The following is a 21033-nucleotide window of genomic DNA, read 5'->3' as shown; positions in this document are numbered from 1 at the left end:
AAAGCTCAAGGTTTGAAATCTAATATGGCCTGAGAATAACAATATTAGCAGGCCAGGCAAATAGCCAATATTATGTGATAATGTATTAGGCCTACTGCACAAAGTTTATTCCTACAGAACTGGTTTTATTAATGTTGCATAGGCTTACATTTTTCACGTAAAAAAAAAAGAAAATCTGAGCGGTAGATCTCGGCTTGCTTTTTGACTGCGAAAGTGATCTTGACTCAAAAGGTTGGTGACCACCAATCTAGACTTTAGACTGACTTTTTCTTTACCTAGTCATTTTGTGACTGGAGGTTTGAAATGGGATTTTCTTTTGTTATGTGGTACACATGATTATACAGTGAGCCTTGTTGCGGCAGCGGTTGATGTAATTGTCCTCTACAGAGTGCAGCTCTATCCCTATGATTCCTTGTACCGTTCCCTCCAATCTGTTGTCCTCACACTCCCCCGTATGACCTTGCGGTTGTGTACTGTTAGGTTGCCATACAGTCATGCGTCCTAGTCAGGTCACACTCAATGATGCCACGGTAACAGTTCCCACTTCTGCTTGTCCATGCCAAATTTCAGGGATGAGATGGTGCAGGAGAGGAGGCGGGCCGCAGACCTCCAGGCCCAGCTGAGTGAGCGGGTCCGGGAGAAGCTGACGGCTGAAGGGGAGAAGGAGAGACTGGGCATCGAGCTACTCCGGCTCAGGGAACAACTCCAACTCTCCACCCAGACCCGGCAGGAGACCGCAAGACCCACCAGGCCCAGACAGGACACCACAGAATCAGACCACAGCTTCCTCCTAGCAGAGAGGACCAAAGACGAATGCCTCAACCAGGTACCTGGATAAGCATTCACATAGAAACATAAGGTGAACATGGTTACTTTCATAGGGTCTTAAATAGAAAAACATCTTATCTGATTTATGACAAGCCAAACGATGTATGAATATCGAATTGTGTTGGCACATACATCAATTATCAGTAGATTGTTTATGTATCTTCCCTAACAAAGATTGTGTCTGTCTCTGTGTGTTCTGTGTGTGTGCTCTGCGCTCCCCTCCTAGCTGGTGTCTCTGAAGTGTGAGCTGAGTCGTCTGCACGCCACCCTGGAGGAGGAGCGGCAGCTGGCCAATCAGCACCAGCTAGCCCTGCAGGCCCAGATCAACGAGGCCCAGGCCCGCACTAAGGTCAGTACCCAATGTCCCCTCAACGGCCTGTCAGTGTAACTCAATCAATACTGTCATGCATAATGCACTGAACAACGATAAGCCAATATTACTCTACGTTATCCCTCGATAATAAGCCAACATTACTCAATCAAAATACTGTCACACCTAATGCACTAAAGACAAAGAAACAAAAAGTCTAGTCCCTAATATAAACACAAATATAAAGCCATATAAAGCACTTTTTGAAATATTGGCTGATATGATATTCTCCTTTTTTGAGGTGAACCAGCCCTTCCAATTCAGTGGCGTATCTGTTCCCCTACCATCCCTCTTCCCCAATGCCTCCCCAGTCCCAGGACTCTGTGCTGGGGCAGAAAGCTGAGGAGAGCAAGCAGCTGAAGCAGGACCTCCAGAGAGCCCAGAGTCTGTTCACCTCGGCTGAGAGGGAGCTACGCTACGAGAGAGAGAAGAACCTGGACCTCAAGAGACACAACGCCCTCCTGGACCAGGAGAAGATCAAGGTACACTTAACACAACCACATGTTCACTGACGGCCAATTCTAACTTTCACTGACAGTTTCACTTAGTCATGCATTGGGACTGAGACTTAAGTGCTTAAGTGGAAGTTAGGATTCGCCCGTTAAATCGTACCACCATCGAGCCTAGACATCATCTTGTTATCCTCTTAAAACATTGTTTTATTTATTTATATATATATCATATACAGTCGTGGCCAAAAGTTTTGTGAATGACACAAATATTAATTTCCACAAAGTTTGCTGCTTCAGTGTCTTTAGATATTTTTGTCAGATATTACTATGGAATACTGAAGTATAATTACAAGCATTTCATAAGTGTCAAAGGCTTTTATTGACAATTACATGAAGTTGATGCAAAGAGTCAATATTTGCAGTGTTGACCCTTCTTTTTCAAGACATCTGCAATCCGCCCTGGCATGCTGCCAATCAACTTCTGGGCCACATCCAGACTGATGGCAGCCCATTCTTGCATAATCAATGCTTGGAGTTTGTCAGAATTTGTGGGGTTTTGTTTGTCTACCCACCTCTTGAGGATTGACCACATGTTCTCAATGGGATTAAGGTCTGGGGAGTTTCCTGGCCATGGACCCAAAATATCAATGTTTAGTTCCCCAAGCCACTTAGTTATCATATTTGCCTTATGGCAAGGTGCTCCATCATGCTGGAAAAGGCATTATTCATCACCAAACTGTTCCTGGATGGTTGGGAGAAGTTGCTCTCGGAGGATGTGTTGGTACCATTCTTTATTCATGGCTGTGTTCTTAGGCAAAATTGTGAGTGAGCCCACTCCCTTGGCTAAGAAGCAACCCCACACATGAATGGTCTCAGGATGCTTTACTGTTGGCATGGCACAGGACTGATGGTAGCACTCACCTTGTCTTCTCCGGACAAGCTTTTTTCCGGATGCCCCAAACAATCGGAAAGGGGATTCATCAGAGAAAATGACTTTACCCCAGTCCTCAGCAGTCCAATCCCTGTACCTTTTGCAGAATATCAGTCTGTCCCTGGTGTTTTTCCTGGAGATAAGTGGCTTCTCTGCTGCCCTTCTTGACATCAGGCCATCCTCCAAAAGTCTACGCCTCACTGTGCGTGCAGATGCACTCACACCTGCCTGACCGCCAAGAGATGGTCCAGGCACTTGCTGGACTTTCTTGGGCGCCCTGAAGCCTTCTTCACAACAATTGAACCGCTGTCCTTGCAGTTCTTGATGATCCGATAAATGGTTGATTTAGGTGCAATCTTACTGGCAGCAATATCCTTGCCTGTGAAGCCCTTTTTGTGCAAAGCAATGATGACGGCATGTGTTTCCTTGCAGGTAACCATGGTTGACAGAGGAAGAACAATGATTCCAAGCACCACGCTCCTTTTGAAGCTTCCAGTCTGTTATTTGAACTCAATCAGCGTGACAGAGTGATCGCCAGCCTTGTCCTTGTCAACACTCACACCGGTGTTAACGAGAGAATCACTGACATGATGTTAGCTGGTCCTTTTGTGGCAGGGCTGAAATACAGTGGAATTTTTGGGGGGGATTCAGTTCATTTGCATGGCAAAGAGGGACTTTGCAATTAATTGCAATTCATCTAATCACTCTTCATAACATTCTGGAGTATATGCAAATTGCCATCATACAAACTGAGGTAGCAGACTTTGTGAAAATTAATATTTGTGTCATTCTCAAAACTTTTGGCCAGGACTGTACACTACCGTTCAAAAGTTTGGGGTCACTTAGAAATGCCCTTCTTTTTGAAAGAACACTTTCAAAAACACTAACATCAAACTGCCAGCTTCATTAAATAGTATCCGCAAAACACCAGTCTCAATGTCAACAGTGAAGAGGTGACTCCGGGATGCTGGCCTTCTAGGCAGAGTTGCAAAGAAAAAGCCAAATCTCAGACTGGCCAATAAAAAGAAAAGATTAAGATGAGCAAAAGAACACAGACACTGGACAGAGGAACTCTGCCTAGAAGGCCAGCATCCCGGAGTCACCTCTTCACTGTTGACGTTGAGACTGGTGTTTTGCGGGTACTATTTAATGAAGCTGCCATTGAGGACTTATTTGTCAAACTAGACACTCTAATGTACTTGTCCTCTTGCTCAGTTGTGCACCGGGGCCTCCCACTCCTCTTTCTATTCTGGTTAGGGGCAGTTTGTGCTGTTCTGTGAAGGGAGTAGTACACAGCGTTGTACGAGATCTTCAGTTTCTTGGTAATTTCTCACATGGAATAGCCTTCATTTCTCAAAACAAGAATAGACTGACGAGTTTCAGAAGAAAGGTTTTTGTTTCTGGCCATTTTGAGCCTGTAATCGAACCCACAAATGCTGATGCTCCAGATACTCAACTAGTCTAAAGAAGTTAAGTTGTATTGCTTCTTTAAACAGGACAACAGTTTTCAGCTGTGCTAACATAATTGCAAAAGGGTTTTCTAATGATCAATTAGCCTTTTAAAATGATAAACTTGGATTAGCTAAAACAATGTGCCATTGGAACACAGGAGTGATGGTTGCTGATAATGGGCCTCTGTACACCTATGTAGATATTCCATCAAAAATCAGCTGTTTCCAGATACAATAGTCATTTACAACATTAACAATGTCTACACTGTATTTCTGATCAATTTGATGTTATTTTAATGGAGAAAAATGTGCTTTTCTTTCAAAAACAAGGACATTTCTAAGTGACCCCAAACTTTTGAACAGTACTGTATATTTTTTAACAATACAAAACATACACATACAAACGACAACATACAGACGCATACAAACATTTACATCACCACCCCTGCCCAGATCCATCTGCTCATCCACTTATTGTCATTGTGTGTTTGTGTGTGAGAGGTAATTATCTTCACCAAACTTACATTTGGAGTTTCAGTACAGTCATTTTGTGCTTGGGGGTTTCGAAATGTGGACTTCTTTTCCCAGGTGTGTGCGGAGCTAAAGCAGGCCCAGGCAAAGCTTTCCCAGGCAGAGCAGAGTGGATTGGGGCAGGCTGCGGAGACGGAGCGGCTGCAGCACAAGCTCCGAGAGCTGGAACTGGAGCTGGCCAGAAGTGGGCAGAGCCGCAACACCAACGCCAGCCTGCAGGAGGAGCTCCAAGCAGAGAGAGTCCGCGTCATCTCCGCAGACAAGAAGGTTCCTCAGTTCTCACTCAATACTGAGCCAACATGATTGCTTAGCGGTAGTGGAACATGCCGTTAGCGATAGTGGAACATGCCGTTTAGGGTTTTTGATTCATCATATTTTACAGAAACATTTGTCCTCTCAGTGCAAACACATCAACACATCCTGCTCTTCAACAGTTTAAGCTAGACACACCAATCTAACTTTATAATATGCTGCTTGCCTCAACTTAGTTTGCCATTAAGGTTTTTTGCTAATATTTATACTTTTGAAACTATAAAGCTTTTTGGACCCTCCCAAAGGTATGTATATTCTTTCATGTAAGTGAACCCCTTGCTGTGGCCTGGCTGTGTTCTGTAGGTGTTGGAGCTGCAGCAGAAGCTGAAGAGTGCCCACCACCAGCTCCGTCTGGAGGAGGCCCGGGCCGGGGAGACCAACCGGCTAGAGAGGGACAGTAGAGACATGTCCGACACCCTCTCCTCTCTCCGAGCCAGACAGCTGGAGGACCAGCTCCAGAGGTGATTACTAGTGTAAAGAAAGCAGAGGCATTGGATAGCTGAATATCCCATTGACCCGCACTCGTCAAGGGACGATTGTTAACTTCCACATCAATCGTCCATCTGCATTGGCCGTGCAGAATTTACGGTAATATGTCCTCTGCAGAAATCAGGGCATTCATACTGTACTACTTTCTGTTGTCAAGGAAGTGAGTTTGTGTTTATACAGGACCTCCCGCCCTCACCTACCACCAACCAATCATGTCAATGCAGAGCTATACGGAGCCCTCCACATTGTTACAAAATTTGAGAGTCGGTGCGGAGCTCAATTTGGCCTCTGCGTGCCTCCGGAGGCTCCCAATTGCATCACAACCGTCCATACGGCGCTTTAGACCACATTTTCTGATCAAGCATAAATTGGCTTTTACACAGTTATCAAAACATCACGCCAGGGTAAGCCTACATGAGAAGCAGCTCTAATTTTAAGTGTTTTTAAAATCCACTATGGAAAAAATGAATGGTGGAAAAATGGTTGACCGCTATGTTTTATGGGTATTATGACTCATACTGTGGTACTCTAGAGTCAGAGAATAATAGTCTGCTGAGGCACACCAGGGCACTTTATAAAATATACTACTTTGGATCTTTTCTCTTTCACTCACTACTATATTGCTTTTACCCCCGCAGCCTTTAAAGATCATTGAGTGAGCTGTAGGACAGAAGAAAAGGCCTCGAGGGATCACATTGAAACAGAGACTCGTATCTCAATCAGATTTTATTTGTCACATGCTCCAAATACAACAGGTGTAGACGTGAAATGGTTATTTACGAGCCCTTTCTCAACAGTGCAGTGTTAAAAAGTAAGAAAAGTTTAGCAAGGAAATGGTAACACAATAAAATATCATTAACAAGGCTATATACAAGGAGTACCTGTACCGACTCAATGTGCAGGGGTACGAGGTAATTATATATATATTTTTGAATATTTTATTTTTGCATTTTCCAATTAAGAACATTCAAAACAAAAGTGAAAATATGTTAGACAACAAAGGACAAAGTGACGGTAACAGACGAGCGTAATAAAAAATAAAATGTATATATACGGACATACATAATACATAAAAAACATACATGATACATAAGTCATAATAAAGAGTAAAATAAAAAATAATAATAATGAGACATTGAATCATATGGTCACCTGCTGTAAGCTACATATTATACATTACGTGTGAAACATTATATAAAAATTATATAGAGATTCAATCAATGTGATGTGAGGGGAGATTCTCCATATAGTCAATAAAAGGTTGACAAATTCTGTAAAATGTCTTTAACTTATTCCTCAAGCAGTAAGTGATTTTCTCCAGTGGGATACAACTATTAACTTCCGATAGCCACATTGCAACTGGCAGGGAGGAATCCGATTTCCATTTCAAGGCAATACATTTCTTGGCAATCGCTAGCAATATTTCTGTTAGCTTTATAGTATGACTTTGCCTAAGATTGGTGTTTGGGTACAAGGTAATTGAGGTAATATGTACATGTAGGTAGGGGTAAAAGTGACTAGGCAATCAGGATAGATGACAAACAGTAGTCGCAGCATATGTGAGGAGTGTGTGAGTGAGTGGCATCAATATGTTTGTCTGTGAGCGTATGTAGTGTGCATCTATGTTTGTTGGAGTGTCAGTGTAGTGTGTGTGTGGGTAGAGTCCAATGAGTGTGCCTCGAGCCAGTGCGAGAATATCAGTGCAAAAATAAAGTGGGTCAATGCAAATTATTTATATTAAAAAGGATGCCACTTTTAAAAGTACCATCACCTAACACAGAGTGCCTGATCTCACTATGGCTGTATCTCATGTCCCCACATCCCTGCCCCCTTGAACAGGAAGCTGTTGGAGCAGAGGGAGGAGGAGCTGCAGCAGCAGGTGCGTTCTCTGAGGGGGAAGGAGGTATCGCTGGGACGCAGCAACTCAGAGCTCAGACACCTCACACAGCAGCTGGAGACACGCCTAGCTGTCCTGGAAGCCGAGCATGGCAAGGCCAGAGAGGAGGTCAGTAGATACTGGGCCCAGACGTGGGTTCAAATACTATTTGATATTTTTCAAAAACTTTGAGCGTTTGTTTTAGTCTGTCTAGAATGCCAGGGGGTGGGGTTTGAACTTTTGGGACTTTTGTATTTGTTCCATGGCAACAGGGAAGCTCACTGGTGACCAGCTAATGTTTTTGAAATTATCTCAAATAGTATACCTACAGGATCTACCTCTGAAGCGAGTTTCCAATCCCATAGTTCTTTTACTTTTCTCTGCCCTCATTCACTTTTACTGGGTCTCTGCGCCCAGAACGGTGGAAACAATTTGGCCAACACTTTAACTAAGCTAATGTTTTGATTAGTGTATGTATTTTTAAAGGCCGAGCTTCATGTTAAAAATGTCATTTCGCCACCATTCAAATCAGATAATTTGTATAATTTGATATTCATCAATTCGACTCCATGGGGTCAACCCTAGTATTAAGAATAAAGATTGAACGTTGTGTTTTGCGTATGCATGCTCTGGTCTGCAGCAGAGAGAGAGCCAGAGGTCGTGTCTTCAGCTGGGAGAGGAGCTGGTGGCCAGTCAGCAGGAGAGAGAACGGCTCCAGGAGGAGCTCCAGCAGGTCATCACACAGCTGGACACTTACATCAGGTCAGAGCCTGTTCATCAAGTAGCCTATAAAAGGATTTTCACACAACTGTACCAAACTGGCCTGGCTACGCATCCCACCACAGTTGCTGGAACTGCGCTGGAAAGGAAATATCAGTCAGCACAGTTCGGGTTGTTTGTGCACAATAGTGTGAAAAGGGAAATATATATATATATAAATAAATATATATATATATATATATATATATATGGGCACATTTGCTCACACACACACACACCACCAACCTCTCCAACAACTTACTGTACACATACACAAACATTAAGATGACTTCCTCCATGAATACCATAAACACTATAGACTAATATTAAACTATAGACCACAATGACACATCATGAACGCTCTAACATCTCTCCCACCTCCCTGTTCCACATACAGGAAGTACAATGAGAAACAGTCGCAGCACAAGACCAAGCTGAGGAAGGCCAAGCAGATCTTCCTGATGGCCACGGCCCAGAGAGACCGTACAATCCAGAAACTGGAGAACGACCTTGCCCTGGCCTCCAGCCTCTCCCACAAGGTCAGTCTGTCTGTCAATCAGTCTGTCCGTTTGTCAGTCATTTCATTGGTTTCATGGTTCATTTCATGAATAGGGACAGGTACAAACACATTGATGTAACAATCATCCGATGCTATATGCTAGTTTTCAACATCCCTAGATGGGTTTGTCTGCCCTTTTTGAAAGAGTGCCATCTGTAGTGTCCTGGTGTCTGTTGTCTGAGAGGGCATTGAGATGTGGCATGAGCAGTTGCTGTAGTAGTAATAATAGTGATGATAGCCTTGAAGGACTCTACCTCTCTGCTTCTCTTATGGTATGCAGGAGAAAGACTGGATCAGGACAGTTATGGAGGAGAATGAAAAATTGCTGGTAGAGAAGAGAGAACTTCTGAGGAGGATGAGCGAGGCAGAGGAGATGGGGAGCAACGGCCTGAGAAAGGCCTCCAATGTTCAGCACAGGTACTGAGTACTCTATCTATGAATTTGAGTGTGGTTACATTTCTCCAGCCCCATTCCTTATTTTTGTAATAAGTAGCTAAAGCAAGGTGGGGCTGCCAAATTAAGGAGTGTGTCTTTCGGTCAAGTGTTGATGTGAATGTGTTCACCACACGCAACTCAGGCTGTAACATAGTCACCTGGGTAAAGGTATAGTTCAGCGAAATTAGGGAAAGTTCCACAAAACCAACGTGTGGATTTCAGTCTCTGCTTCTCCATAGACTGCTTTCAGGGTAAGGAAACAAATATCTAAATACCGTAAAACTTCAACTAAACGCGAATAGCCGCTTGTTCCTTTTTAAAAGCCGGGCAACCACACACATTTCAGCAAATAAATGCCTGTTTCAAATAAACACAGGATCTTAATGAATTGTTTGAGGTTTGATTTGTTACATTAAATAATTCAGTATTGACTCAAAAAAAATGTAAATCATCCATAGCCTAACATGCTGACCAGATCACTCGTGCACCGTCATCGTGCATATGTTGATTTTGTCCACCCACAGCAGACGCGATCAGGACACGCAGGTTGAAATAACGAAACGAACTCTGAACCATCTGTATTAATTTGGGGACAGGTCGAAAAGCATTAAAGATTTATGGCAATTTAGCTAGCTAGCTTGCTGTTGCTAGAAAATTTGTCCTGGGATATAAACATTGGGTTGTAATTTTACCTGAAATGCACAAGGTCCTCTACTCCGACAATTAATCCACAGGTAAAAGGGTAAAAGTGTGTTTCTAGAAATCTCTCCTGCTTCAGGATTCTTCTTCTTTGGACTTTATATGACGGTTGGCAACCAACTTTAAGGTGCATTACCACTACCAACTGGTCTGGAGGGTGGACCTCAGGTCATCTTTCAAACATCCATGAGGGTATATGCTCTTAAAACCAATGAGGAGATGGGAGAGGCGGTACATGCTGCGCATCAAGCGTCACAAATAGAACCAAGTTCTATTTTAGCGCCTGGCTACACCGACGCTCGTTGACGCGCGCGAGCATTGTGAGTGCAATGATTGAATAATATGTATGACTACATTTATTTTGCAACGCAAGCGTTGTGGTCAGCATTTTTTGGGGGTCATATGGCAGTCAAGCATGGAACATGTCAGTAAAATAAGACCCTAGATATTTATTGGAAAGGAGCATCAAGACCACCATTCACTTTCACCACCCTATGAAATTCATCATGACTTATTTCTTCTGTAGCCTAAAACTGCATGTTTTCCCGAGTCGTAATGGGAGAACCACACACCATATCGTCGCGTGCCTCAAAGCTTACTTCTATATGATTATTTTTTTCAATATTTGCACATGAAGGTGTTTCCACCACCATTTTTCGCACAATTCATTTTACAGACATAAAGATATTGAACAAACAAATTCTTTCAGCATTTAAAAAAATTATACTGAAACTTTTGTGATTGTTTTTAAATATGGTATGACTCGCATAAACTCTGGATGGAAACGTGGTTACAGTGTGTAAATGATAACACATTAGTGCAGGAAATGAAGAAATGTATTAAAATGCTGGAAGTGAATGCTGGAATTAAACAAATTACTATGCAAATGAGAAAAAGCCGTGTGCATTAAGGAAATGGAAGAATGGCTCAAATAGAAGCCTGTCTCTAATAAATGCCTGTTGTGTTCAGTGATTTAAGCATGTAAGCTCCTGGGCTATTAATACCATTTTTACAGTATGTTATTTTGCCGAACTGTCCCTTTTTAAGGTACAGTACCAGTCCAAAGTTTGGACACAGCTACTCATTTAAGGGTTTTTCTTTTCTTTTTACTATTTTCTACATTGTAGAATAATAGTGAAGACATCCAAACTATGAAATAACACATGGAATCATGTACGGTAGTAACAAAAAAAGGAGTTAAACAAATAAAAATGTATTTTATATTTGAGATTCTTCAAAGAAGCCACCTTGATGACAGCGTTGCACACTCTTGGCATTCTCTCAACCAGCTTTACCTGGAATGCTTTTGCAACAGTCTTGAAGGAGTTCCCACAAATGCTGAGCACTTGTTGGATGCTTTTCCTTCACTCTGCTGTCCAACACATCCCAAACCATCTCAATTGGGTTGAGGTCGGGTGATTGTGGAATCCAGGTCATCTGATGCAGCACTCCATCACTCTCCTTCTTGGTCAAATAGCCCTTACACAGCCTGGAGGTGTGTTTTGGGTCATTGTCCTGTTGAAAAACAAATGATAGTCCCACTAAGCGCAAGCCAGATGGGATAGCGTATTGCTGCAGAATGCTGTGGTAGACATACTGGTTAAGTGTGCCTGAATTCTAAATAAATCAACGTGTCACCAGCAAAGCACCATCACACTTTCTCTTCCTTGCTTCACGTTGGGAACTACACATGCAGAGATCATCCGTTCATCGACTCTGCATCTCGCAAAGATACGGCGGTTGGAACCAAAAATCTCAAATTTGGAGATCAGGCCAAAAGACAGATTTCAATTGGTCTAATGTCCATTGCTCGTGTTTCTTGGCCCAAGCTAGTCTCTTCTTATTATTGGTGTCCTTTAGTAGTGGTTTCTTTGCAGCAATTCGACCATGAAGGCCTGATTTGACGTCTCCTCTGAACAGTTGATGTTGATGTGTCTGTTACTTGAACTCTAAAGCATTTATTTGGGCTGCAATTTCTGAGGCTGGTAACTCTAATGAACTTATCCTCTGCAGCAGAGGTAACTCTGGGTCTTCCTTTCCTGTGGCGGTCCTCATGAGAGCCAGTTTCATCATAGCGCTTGATGGTTTTTGTGACTGCACTTCAAGAAACTTTCAAAGTTCTTGAAATTTTCCGCATTGACTGACTTTCATGTCTTAAAGGAATGATAGACTGTCATTTCTCTTTGCTTATTTGAGCTGTTCTTGCCATGCTATGGACTTGGGTCTTTTACCAAATTGGGCAATCTTCTGTATACCACCCCTACCTTATCACAACACAACTGATTGGCTCAAACGCATTAAGAAAGAAAGAAATTCCACAAATTAACTTTTAACAAGGCACACCTGTTAATTGAAATGCATTCCAGGTGATTACCTCATAAAGCTGGTTGAGAGAATGCCAAGAGTGTGCAAAGCTGTCAAGGCAAAGGGTGGCTACTTTGAAGAATATAAAATATATTTTGATTTGTTTAACACTTTTTTGGTTACTACATGTGTTATTTTATAGTTTTGAGAAGTTATGTAGCCAGAGCCGGTAGAACAGCGACTGCAGAGATGACGGTGTTTTCCAGCTCCTGTCCACACGGATCATGTGTCTCTTTCAGGGTCAACTTTCTGGAGGTGGAGAACAGACAACTTCAGGAAAGAACTTTAAAGTTGGCCAATCAAGTCGGAACGCTAGAGCGGGCTCTGAGGAACGTTCAATCACAATCGCTCTGCAACCTAGAGGTACCAATCCCATGGTCCCTGACATTGGAGCAGAAGAGCATCATGTTTTCCTAACTAATTTTTCATCTGCTTTCCCCCCCTCAGGATATCAAGAAAATGTTTCCTTCTGAAAGTCTTGCGAACGACAGCGTCCTTCATAAGTCAACATTAAGGTACAAATTGCATAGATGCATACAATATATTGCATATATTTATAGTTCATATATTATATATGGAACAAAAATATAAATGCAACATGCAACAATTTCATTGATTTTACGGAGTTAGTTCATATGAGGAAGTCAGCCAATTGAAAAAAATTCATTAGGCCCTAATATATGGATTTCACATGACTGGGAATAAAGATATGCATCTGCTGGTCACAGATACCTTTAAAAAATGGGTCTCACAGTATCTCGTCACGTTATTTTTGTGCATTCAAATTGCCATCGATAAAATGCAGTTGTGCTCGTTGTCCGTAGCTTATGCCTGCCCATACCATAACCCCACCGCCACCATGGGGCACTCTGCTCACAATGTTGACATCAGGAAACCACTCGCCCCCACACGACGCCATGCACGTGGTCTGCGGGTGTGAGGCCGGTTGGACATACTACCAAATTCTATAAAATGATGGTAGAGAAATGAACATTCAATTATCTGGCAATAGCTGTGGTGGTCATTCCTGCAGTCAACATGCCAATTGCACGCTCCCTCAACTTGAGACATCTATAGTGTTGTGTGACAAAACTGCAAATTTTTGTGGCCTTTTATTGTCCCCAGCACAAGGTGCACCTGTGTAATGATCATGCTGTTTAATCAGCTTCTTGATAATCCAGCCACCTGACAGGGGTGGCATATCTTGGCAAAGGAGAAATGCTCACTAACAGGGATGTAAACAAATGTGTACACAACATTTGAGAGAAATAAGCTTTTTGTGCGTATGGAATATTTCTGGGATCTTTTATTTCAGATCATGAAACATGGGACCAACACTTGTGTAAAGTGTTGGTCCCATGTTTCTTTTATATTTTTGTTCATAAATATACTCAGGGCATACTACATTATTTGCTTGTATGTTCTTATTTGAAGCTGCTCTTCAACATTGTGACTGCTCTGGGCTTGAACAACATTTTAACTGCACTTGTAGCAAGGTCATTCATAACTTCTTGCACCATTCATCCATTGTTCTTACAGTAACCACCTGTCTGTCTGCAGTCTGACATCAGGTGCGTGTGACCCTCTGGGCATCCTCAATGCCATCTGCCGGGTGAAGGTGGGCGAGCGCGTGGAGGGCATCCAGACGTCGTCCTCCACGCCCCATTCCCAGTTGCAGTCCTTTGAACTGGGCTACCTGAACCTCACCTCCCCTGTAGCTCCCCCAGACACCAAAGACCCAGAGGAGAGTGACCAGTGACCAGAAAGTGATCAGTGTGGGGAGTGACTAGGTATGAAGAAGGGGTTAAAGGGTGGTGAGGACCCTGGTATACAAAATGACTGCTCCATTGACCACAGGAGAATCTGTCACTGTTACTCTAGTCTTGCGTTACCATTCTTCCAAGTCTCTAAGGAAGCCTGGAAGCTGAGGCTACTGTTACTTACCTTTGAGGTGTTGACCTGAGTGGTGATTTTACAAGACAATCATGTCATTGTGTACAAAATAGACAGTTGTGAGAATTTTTTATGCGATGCCTCCACTGTAACGACAATTCATGGTCTTTTCTGCTTTTCCTGTGGAACAGTTTGAATTGTGAAATTATACCACTGACTCCCTCATTTGGCTTGCAGCTGCTGCCTTATCTCCCTTGTGTTCACAGTGGGATGTTTGAAAACTGAGCTTTTGGGGGTTTGGCTGGTTAAGTCTGTGGGAGTGTGTGAATGGCAAACATTGAAAATAGTATTTTTAACAGTGACTTGCGTGATTTGAGCTTCAGTGCAACTATTCGATTGGAAGTGGAAGTAACTAGTTAACTAAGATATGGTATTTTTTGGATGCACTAAATGTGGATGCTCTTAATTTGAAATCTTCCAAATGCTACGATGGTCTTTATATTCAGAAAATAAGTCCAAACTGAACATGGAGCCTTATGAAGGTCTGGAGGTGGTATGACTACATTTACATTGAATCAAATATGTGTTTTTGTATTCAAGGAAAAGACCGGTAACTTTTTAAAAATTGTTCTAGATACTAGCATCACAATTTCTACACTAATACAGTGAGGTCCAAAAGTATTTGTACAGTGACTCATATTTTGTTGTTTTGGCTCTGTACTCCGGCACTTTGGATTTGAAATGGTACAATGACTAAGGTTAAAGTGCAAACTCTCAGCTTTAATTTTATGGTATTTTCATCCATATCAAGTGAATCGTTTAGAAATTACAATTACTTGTTGTACACAGTCCCCCCATTTTAGGGAACCAAATGTATTTGGACAAATTCACTTGTGTGTAGTCAAAAGTTTAGTATTTGATCCCATATTCCTAGCACGCAATGGACCATCAAGCTTGTGACTCTACACACTTGTTGGATGCATTTGCAGTTTGTTTTGGTTGTGTTTCAGAAAATGTTGTGCCTAATAGAAATTCGTGGTAAATAATGTGTTGGTTCATTTTGGATTCACTTTTATTGTAAATAAGAATAGAATATGTTTCTAAATACTTTTACATTCATGTGGATGCTACCATGATTACGGATAATAATTTAATGAATCATGAATAATGATGAGTGAGAAAGAGGCATAAATATCATAAGTACATTTTCCCCAAAACTTTTGATTCCCTAGAATCATGGGACTAAGTACAAAAAGTGCTGTAATTTCTAAACGGTTCACCCAATATGGATGAAAATACCCTCAAATCCAAAGTGCTAGAGTACAGAGGCAAAACAACAAAACATTTCACTGTCCAAATACTTTTGTACCTTACTGCATGTGTCTGACATCACTGTACAATTGTGACAATTAAATGACAGTGGTGTGAAAGAGCCTTTGAAAATTATCACTTTTTTTAGAACATGCTCCAGTTGGTTTACATTCTGAGGAATGTGGCAGTGAAACGGTAGCTGTAGGATTTAACTTAAATCCATTGTTGGCATTTTATTTTCTATGAAAAACGCATGCCTTTTGGGATTGTAATATGTTTTAGGATGTTTTCTGAGATTAAGTCTTAACGTGGTTCAAGGCGTATCTGTTAAGTTTACAAACGTGTTTTCTATCGAGTGGAACATTGGTGTTACGAGGGTGAGAATGTTACATACAACTGGAGGTGTTGTAATGAGGCAGATACAGTATGTGTGTGTAGCCTAATGCTAAGAAACAGATTGTTGGCTTTCAAATAGCCATTATTAGCAATCCTAATATCACTCAAACCACTACAAACCTGTACTCTGGTATAGGCTATACTATACCTCTGTCATTATGTTCTTAACTAAAACACGTTTTAATATGGCGGACAATACAGTGTGTTGTCTCTTATGTAAGAGATTCTCCCGAGTGGCGCAGCAGTCTAAGGCACTGCATCTCAGTGCTAGAGGTGTCACTACAGACCCTGGTTCGATCCCGGGCTGTATCACAACCTGCCGTGATCGGGAGTCCCATAGGACGGTGCTCAATTGGCCCAGCGTCGTCCGGGGTAGGCCATCATTGTAAAATAAGAATTTGTTCTTAACTGACTTGCCTAGTTAAATAAAGGTTAAACATTTTAAGAAAGATAGCAAGTTTTACAATAGTTTGTTTTGCTTTGAATGGGATTGACTTGCATGCCCGTTTAGAGGTCAGGGTTTTTAGGTACTTTATCATTAAAAATAAAAAAAGCTGCTTATTTTTTACGTAACTTTTGTGGGAGTGACATTAATATCTTGTCGAGGTTAGGGACTGCTTGGTAGTCTTGGAAAATACCATATTCACAGTATACACAGCATTTGATCACCTGTTACAGTAATGCATTTCTTTTTCACTATAGATTTTTTAAGTTTGTGTAGTATGACTCTTAGATGTTTTAACCACAAAGCGATTATTTAATTTAGCAATGTTTTATAATCTTGGAATTTTAACCTTTTATTTAGCCACTAACAACTTACAATCATTCACTGTAGCCTTTAGAGATTGATTCAGCAAGGAATGTACATTAAATAACATGGTATGATATTCTTTGTAATCATCCATTTTGTCTTCAACGTGCCTGTAATGATAAAGTGTAATGCTCTGTCCTGCTGCTAAACTGAGAGGGAATATCAATCTACAAATAATGCTTTCTATTAAGTCATATTCATTAGAGTAATTAACATTAACTTTTAGGTACTAATGTAAATGCGTTTTTTTTTTATAAAGATAATAAACATGTATTTTCATAAATAAAGGTCATTCAATCTTCCCATGTGTATTTGATTCCTTTGTTTAGTTTAAGCGCACCTGGGGTGTATTCATTAGTGCCAAACAGAAGCTACAATTTGGACAACTGAAAATTTGAGTTTCTTATTGGACAAGTTCAGGTTAGTCCCTCCCCGGTTCGGCTGTTTGCTTCTCTCTGGTTCCTAATGAATAAACTCCAGGTCATATCTTGGAACAGAAGGTCAAACAATCATGTTGTTGATGATAAATGTTGCAATATTGAATGGCGAATACAATATTCAACCCATGTTTTACATGCTGTGGCTGCAAACTGTTGTTTGGTTCTAAATTATTCATCAAAGTTATGCAGTACAATTTTTTGTTTAACTGTCTGTTTATTAAACAAGGTAAAGATAAAGTTTTTTTAAACATTGATATTCTTAGTTTTACTTCTCAGTCTTGTGTGCACATTAAGTTGTCTAAAAACTTATGAAATCACAAAGAAAGAGGTAATAAATCTACACATAATATCTTTTCATAGAGAATATGGGTTAACAGTTCATTAATATACAGATTACAGTTTGGATATTCCATGCGGAAAAATAAAAATGTTTACTAGACTGAATACTGAAGAACACAATACAGAATATGGAAATAAAATGGTTGTTCAATGATAAAATAGTTAAGGCTTATACGTAAACTGAAAACATTAATATTAATAACAAATGATCAATATTTGGATAGACTAAAATCATTACAATAAGTTCATACATAAACATACCTGTACAAAACTCTAACCCAAAACAACAGTTTATGAAAATGGTACTAGAATGAGGATCATTACAATACAGCAACATGTACATTTCCCTATCATTTTTCTCAGAAGAGACTAAATTGAAGAGGCAGGATCTGTTGGCATAAATGTTTGTTTCCAGGCCAGTGGCTTGAATTATAGTTTTTATTTTATTTTATTTTTTTACATACTATAAATGTATTTAACAATATTCTCAGCTCCATCTCAAATAAACATCTAGCCTTAGCACCTTTTCTTAAGCAACTTGGAAGAATACAAGCTACTAGTACCATCCAGAGCAACCAGAAGGTAAAATTACAGTAAAAATACAACAAACAATACTGTGTATACCATGATGAAAGAAACACTTGCAGTAACACTGCCAGTTCATAGGAAGTTATATATGGTATGAACCTTTGAACAAATTCAAACTGACTGTACTTTATGGTAATTAAATGTAAACCTGTTGAAAATCAAGATTAATCTATCCTGAATGTAGTGGGCTTAGGGGTTAATATTGGTTCACTTTTTGGTCCACTTTCAAATACTATTGTCATGTTTAAACTGTTCTATTGACTGACTTTCTATTGATAAAGCAGCACGGGCCTCTGTTACCAGGCTGGGCAATAGCTTTAAGTTGACTTGATAAGAATTTTAAGTCTAATGTGACACAAGTGAGAGTATAACAAACTAGAAGTCAACATAAATACCAAATACTTAACCTCCAATAAATGTATGCTCGCTATATATTTCTCTATATTTGGAGTAGAAATGTTCTACTCAAGTAACATAGACCTAACAGCATTACCAACGTGGCAACACTTAACTTGATGCCCCCTGTCAAGGCCTGCCTGACTCGGTCACAATCATGAGAGCCATCATCAGCTGTTGTGACTTATTATAGAACTATCGTGACAAAAGCATTACTCTCTGTTATTAGCACCTTAGCTAACAGTAGCTTGTATTATGAGGGCCATCGGAAGTTATTTGACAAAAGCTGGCATGACTGTAAATGACAGTTGTAATGCTCATCGTGATATCTTTGCGTATGCCTATTGAGGGCAGTGCCAACTAATACCGTAAAGCTGGCACACTAGCTAATGTTAGCTTGCTTTCCTAATGAATCTTGACTTGGCTCAAATAGCTGCAAAGCTACCATCTGTACTACCTGGCCGCAAGGAAAACCGGTGAAATGTTCTGTTGATTTGAACAGTTCAGTTGATTGAATTAGTGTCTAGTCATATAACCCATATGATCTTGATTTGATTAACCATAAACAATGATTGAAATGATCTAGACAAAACAAACATTCATTCCTTTTTTACATTTTGGTGCAATTTAGTTTGTTTCATCATTCCTCTGAGAGAAACAACCTTACAATCGAATTGTCCACATTGTTCCAATTGCTTTCCACTTAAATACCGCTTTTATAGTTTGACCCTGTATACTTTGCTTGAACAAAAAATATATATATATATATAAAAAAAAAAAAAGACTTTCGATTAGACACAGTCAATACTCTTAGCTGCCTCAAGCAATGCTTTTGCATTTCCATTGGAAAAGATGGAAACATTTGGAGCCAAAACCACAAAGCCTGAAAGTGCTTTAAAGGGACAATCCGCAGTTGAAACAATAACAAAATGTATTCCCCGCCACTGTTTTGGTAAAAAGTTGAGGGATGGGGCTGGAGAAATGTAACCACTCTCAAATTCATAGACCGGGCTATAGATGCAATGACTGACCACCCATGATATCAAACGGATAGTTTTAACCATGTTTTAAGGGTATACAGTGTTTGTTTACATTTACCTTGTTTACAAACATTGGTGTAAAACAAGCTTATATTTCGGGTTCTGATGCGGTATAAAAGTTGACCTAAACTTATGAAGCATTTCTAAGTTATAATCTTCAAGAATCAATGGGGACATTGAATACATTTATACGTCCAGAAATGTATGAAGCAACTGCATATTGACCCTTTAAGATGGTCTTTGGATGTCACCAGAACACACCCATATTTTTTCAAATCTATTTATTTTCCGTATAAGGGTAAATATTGTCTGGCACATTTTGGAAATCCATTTAATGGAATATATACAGTACCAGTCAAATGTTTGGACTCAACTACTCATTACAGGGTTTTTCTTTATTTTTACTATTTTCTACATTTTAGAATAATAGTGAAGACATCAAAACTATGAAATAACACATATGGAATCATGTAGTAACCAAAAAATAAATCCAAATATATTTTATATTTGAGATTCTTCAAAGTAGCCACCCTTTGCCTTAATGACAGTTTTGCACTCTTGACATTCTCTCAACAAACTTCATGAGGTAGTCACCTGGAATGCATTTCAATTAACAGGGGTGTCTTGTTAAAAGTTAATTTGGGGAATTTCATTGTTAATGCGTATGAGCTGAGCTTGTGTTGTGACAAGGTAGGGGTGGTGTACAGAAGATAGCCCTATTTGGTAAAAGACCAAGTCCATATTATGGCAAGAACAGCTCAAATAAGCAAAGAGAAACGAAACTCCGTCATTACTTTAAGACATGAAGGTCAGTCATTACGGAACATTTCAAGAACTTTGAAACTGGCTATCATGAGGACCGCCACAGGAAAGGAAGACCTAGAGTTACCTCTGCTGCAGAGAATAAGTTCATTAGAGTAGCAGCACCTCAGATTGCAGCCCAAATAAATGCTTCACAGAGTTCAAGTAACAGACACATCTCAACATCAACTGTTCAGAGACGACTGCATGAATTGGGCCTTCATGGTCAAATTGCTGCAAAGAAACCCCTACGAAAGGACACCAATAAGAAGAAGAGACTTACTTGGACCAAGAAACACGAGCAATGGACATTAGACCGGTGGAAATCTGTCCTTTGGTCTGATGAGTCCAAATTTGAGATTTTTGGTTTCAACCGACGTGTCTTTGTGAAACGCAGAGTAGGTGAACGGATGATCTCCGAATGTGTGGTTCCCACCATGAAGCATGGAGGAGGTGGTGTGATGGTGCTTTGCTGGTGACACAGTCTGTGATTTATTTAGAATACAAGACACACTTAACCAGCATGGCTACCACAGCATTCTGCAGTGGTACGCCATCCCATCTGGATTGCGCTTAGTGGGACTATCATTTGTTTTTCAACAGGACAATTACCCAAAACACACCTCCAGGCTGTGTAAGGGCTATTTGACCAAGAAGGAGCGTGATGGAGTGCTGTATCAGATGACCTAGCCTCCACAATCACCCGACCTCAACCCAACTGAGATGGTTTGGAATGAGTTGGACTGCAGGGTGAAGGAAAAGCAGCCAACAAGTGCTCAGCATATGTGGGAACTCCTTCAAGACTGTTGGAAAAGCATTCCTCATGAAGCTGGTTGAGAGAGTGCCAGGAGTGTGCAAAGCTGTCATCAAGGCAAAGGGTGGCTACTTAGAAGAATCTAAAATCTAAAATAAATTTTTATTTGTTTAACACTTTTTTCGTTACTACATGATTCCATATGTGT

The 21033-nt window shown here is 40.5% G+C and overlaps 1 protein-coding gene across 5 annotated transcripts in view; it reads left to right on the top strand.

Moving 5' to 3' along the window:
- ccdc30 (coiled-coil domain containing 30) overlaps positions 1-15031 on the top strand; it is a 50041-nt gene extending 35010 nt beyond the window's left edge. For 4 of the 5 annotated variants that reach the window (XM_029719675.1, XM_029719678.1, XM_029719674.1 and 1 more), the window contains 12 exons: positions 571-826; positions 1055-1177; positions 1510-1680; positions 4621-4830; positions 5179-5336; positions 7204-7369; positions 7881-8002; positions 8397-8538; positions 8839-8975; positions 12296-12419; positions 12504-12571; positions 13596-15031. In XM_029719675.1, coding sequence (XP_029575535.1) covers positions 571-826; positions 1055-1177; positions 1510-1680; positions 4621-4830; positions 5179-5336; positions 7204-7369; positions 7881-8002; positions 8397-8538; positions 8839-8975; positions 12296-12419; positions 12504-12571; positions 13596-13815 — 1897 coding nt within the window. In that variant the 3' untranslated portion in view covers positions 13816-15031. The remainder of the gene's footprint in view (positions 1-570; positions 827-1054; positions 1178-1509; positions 1681-4620; positions 4831-5178; positions 5337-7203; positions 7370-7880; positions 8003-8396; positions 8539-8838; positions 8976-12295; positions 12420-12503; positions 12572-13595) is intronic. The other variant, XM_029719677.1, reaches the window with a different exon arrangement.
- Positions 15032-21033: the final 6002 nt, after the last annotated feature.

The sequence above is a fragment of the Salmo trutta genome, chromosome 28 (genome assembly GCF_901001165.1).
Source record: "Salmo trutta chromosome 28, fSalTru1.1, whole genome shotgun sequence".
NCBI lineage: Eukaryota > Metazoa > Chordata > Actinopteri > Salmoniformes > Salmonidae > Salmo > Salmo trutta.
This window is presented reverse-complemented; position numbering and strand designations above follow the sequence as displayed.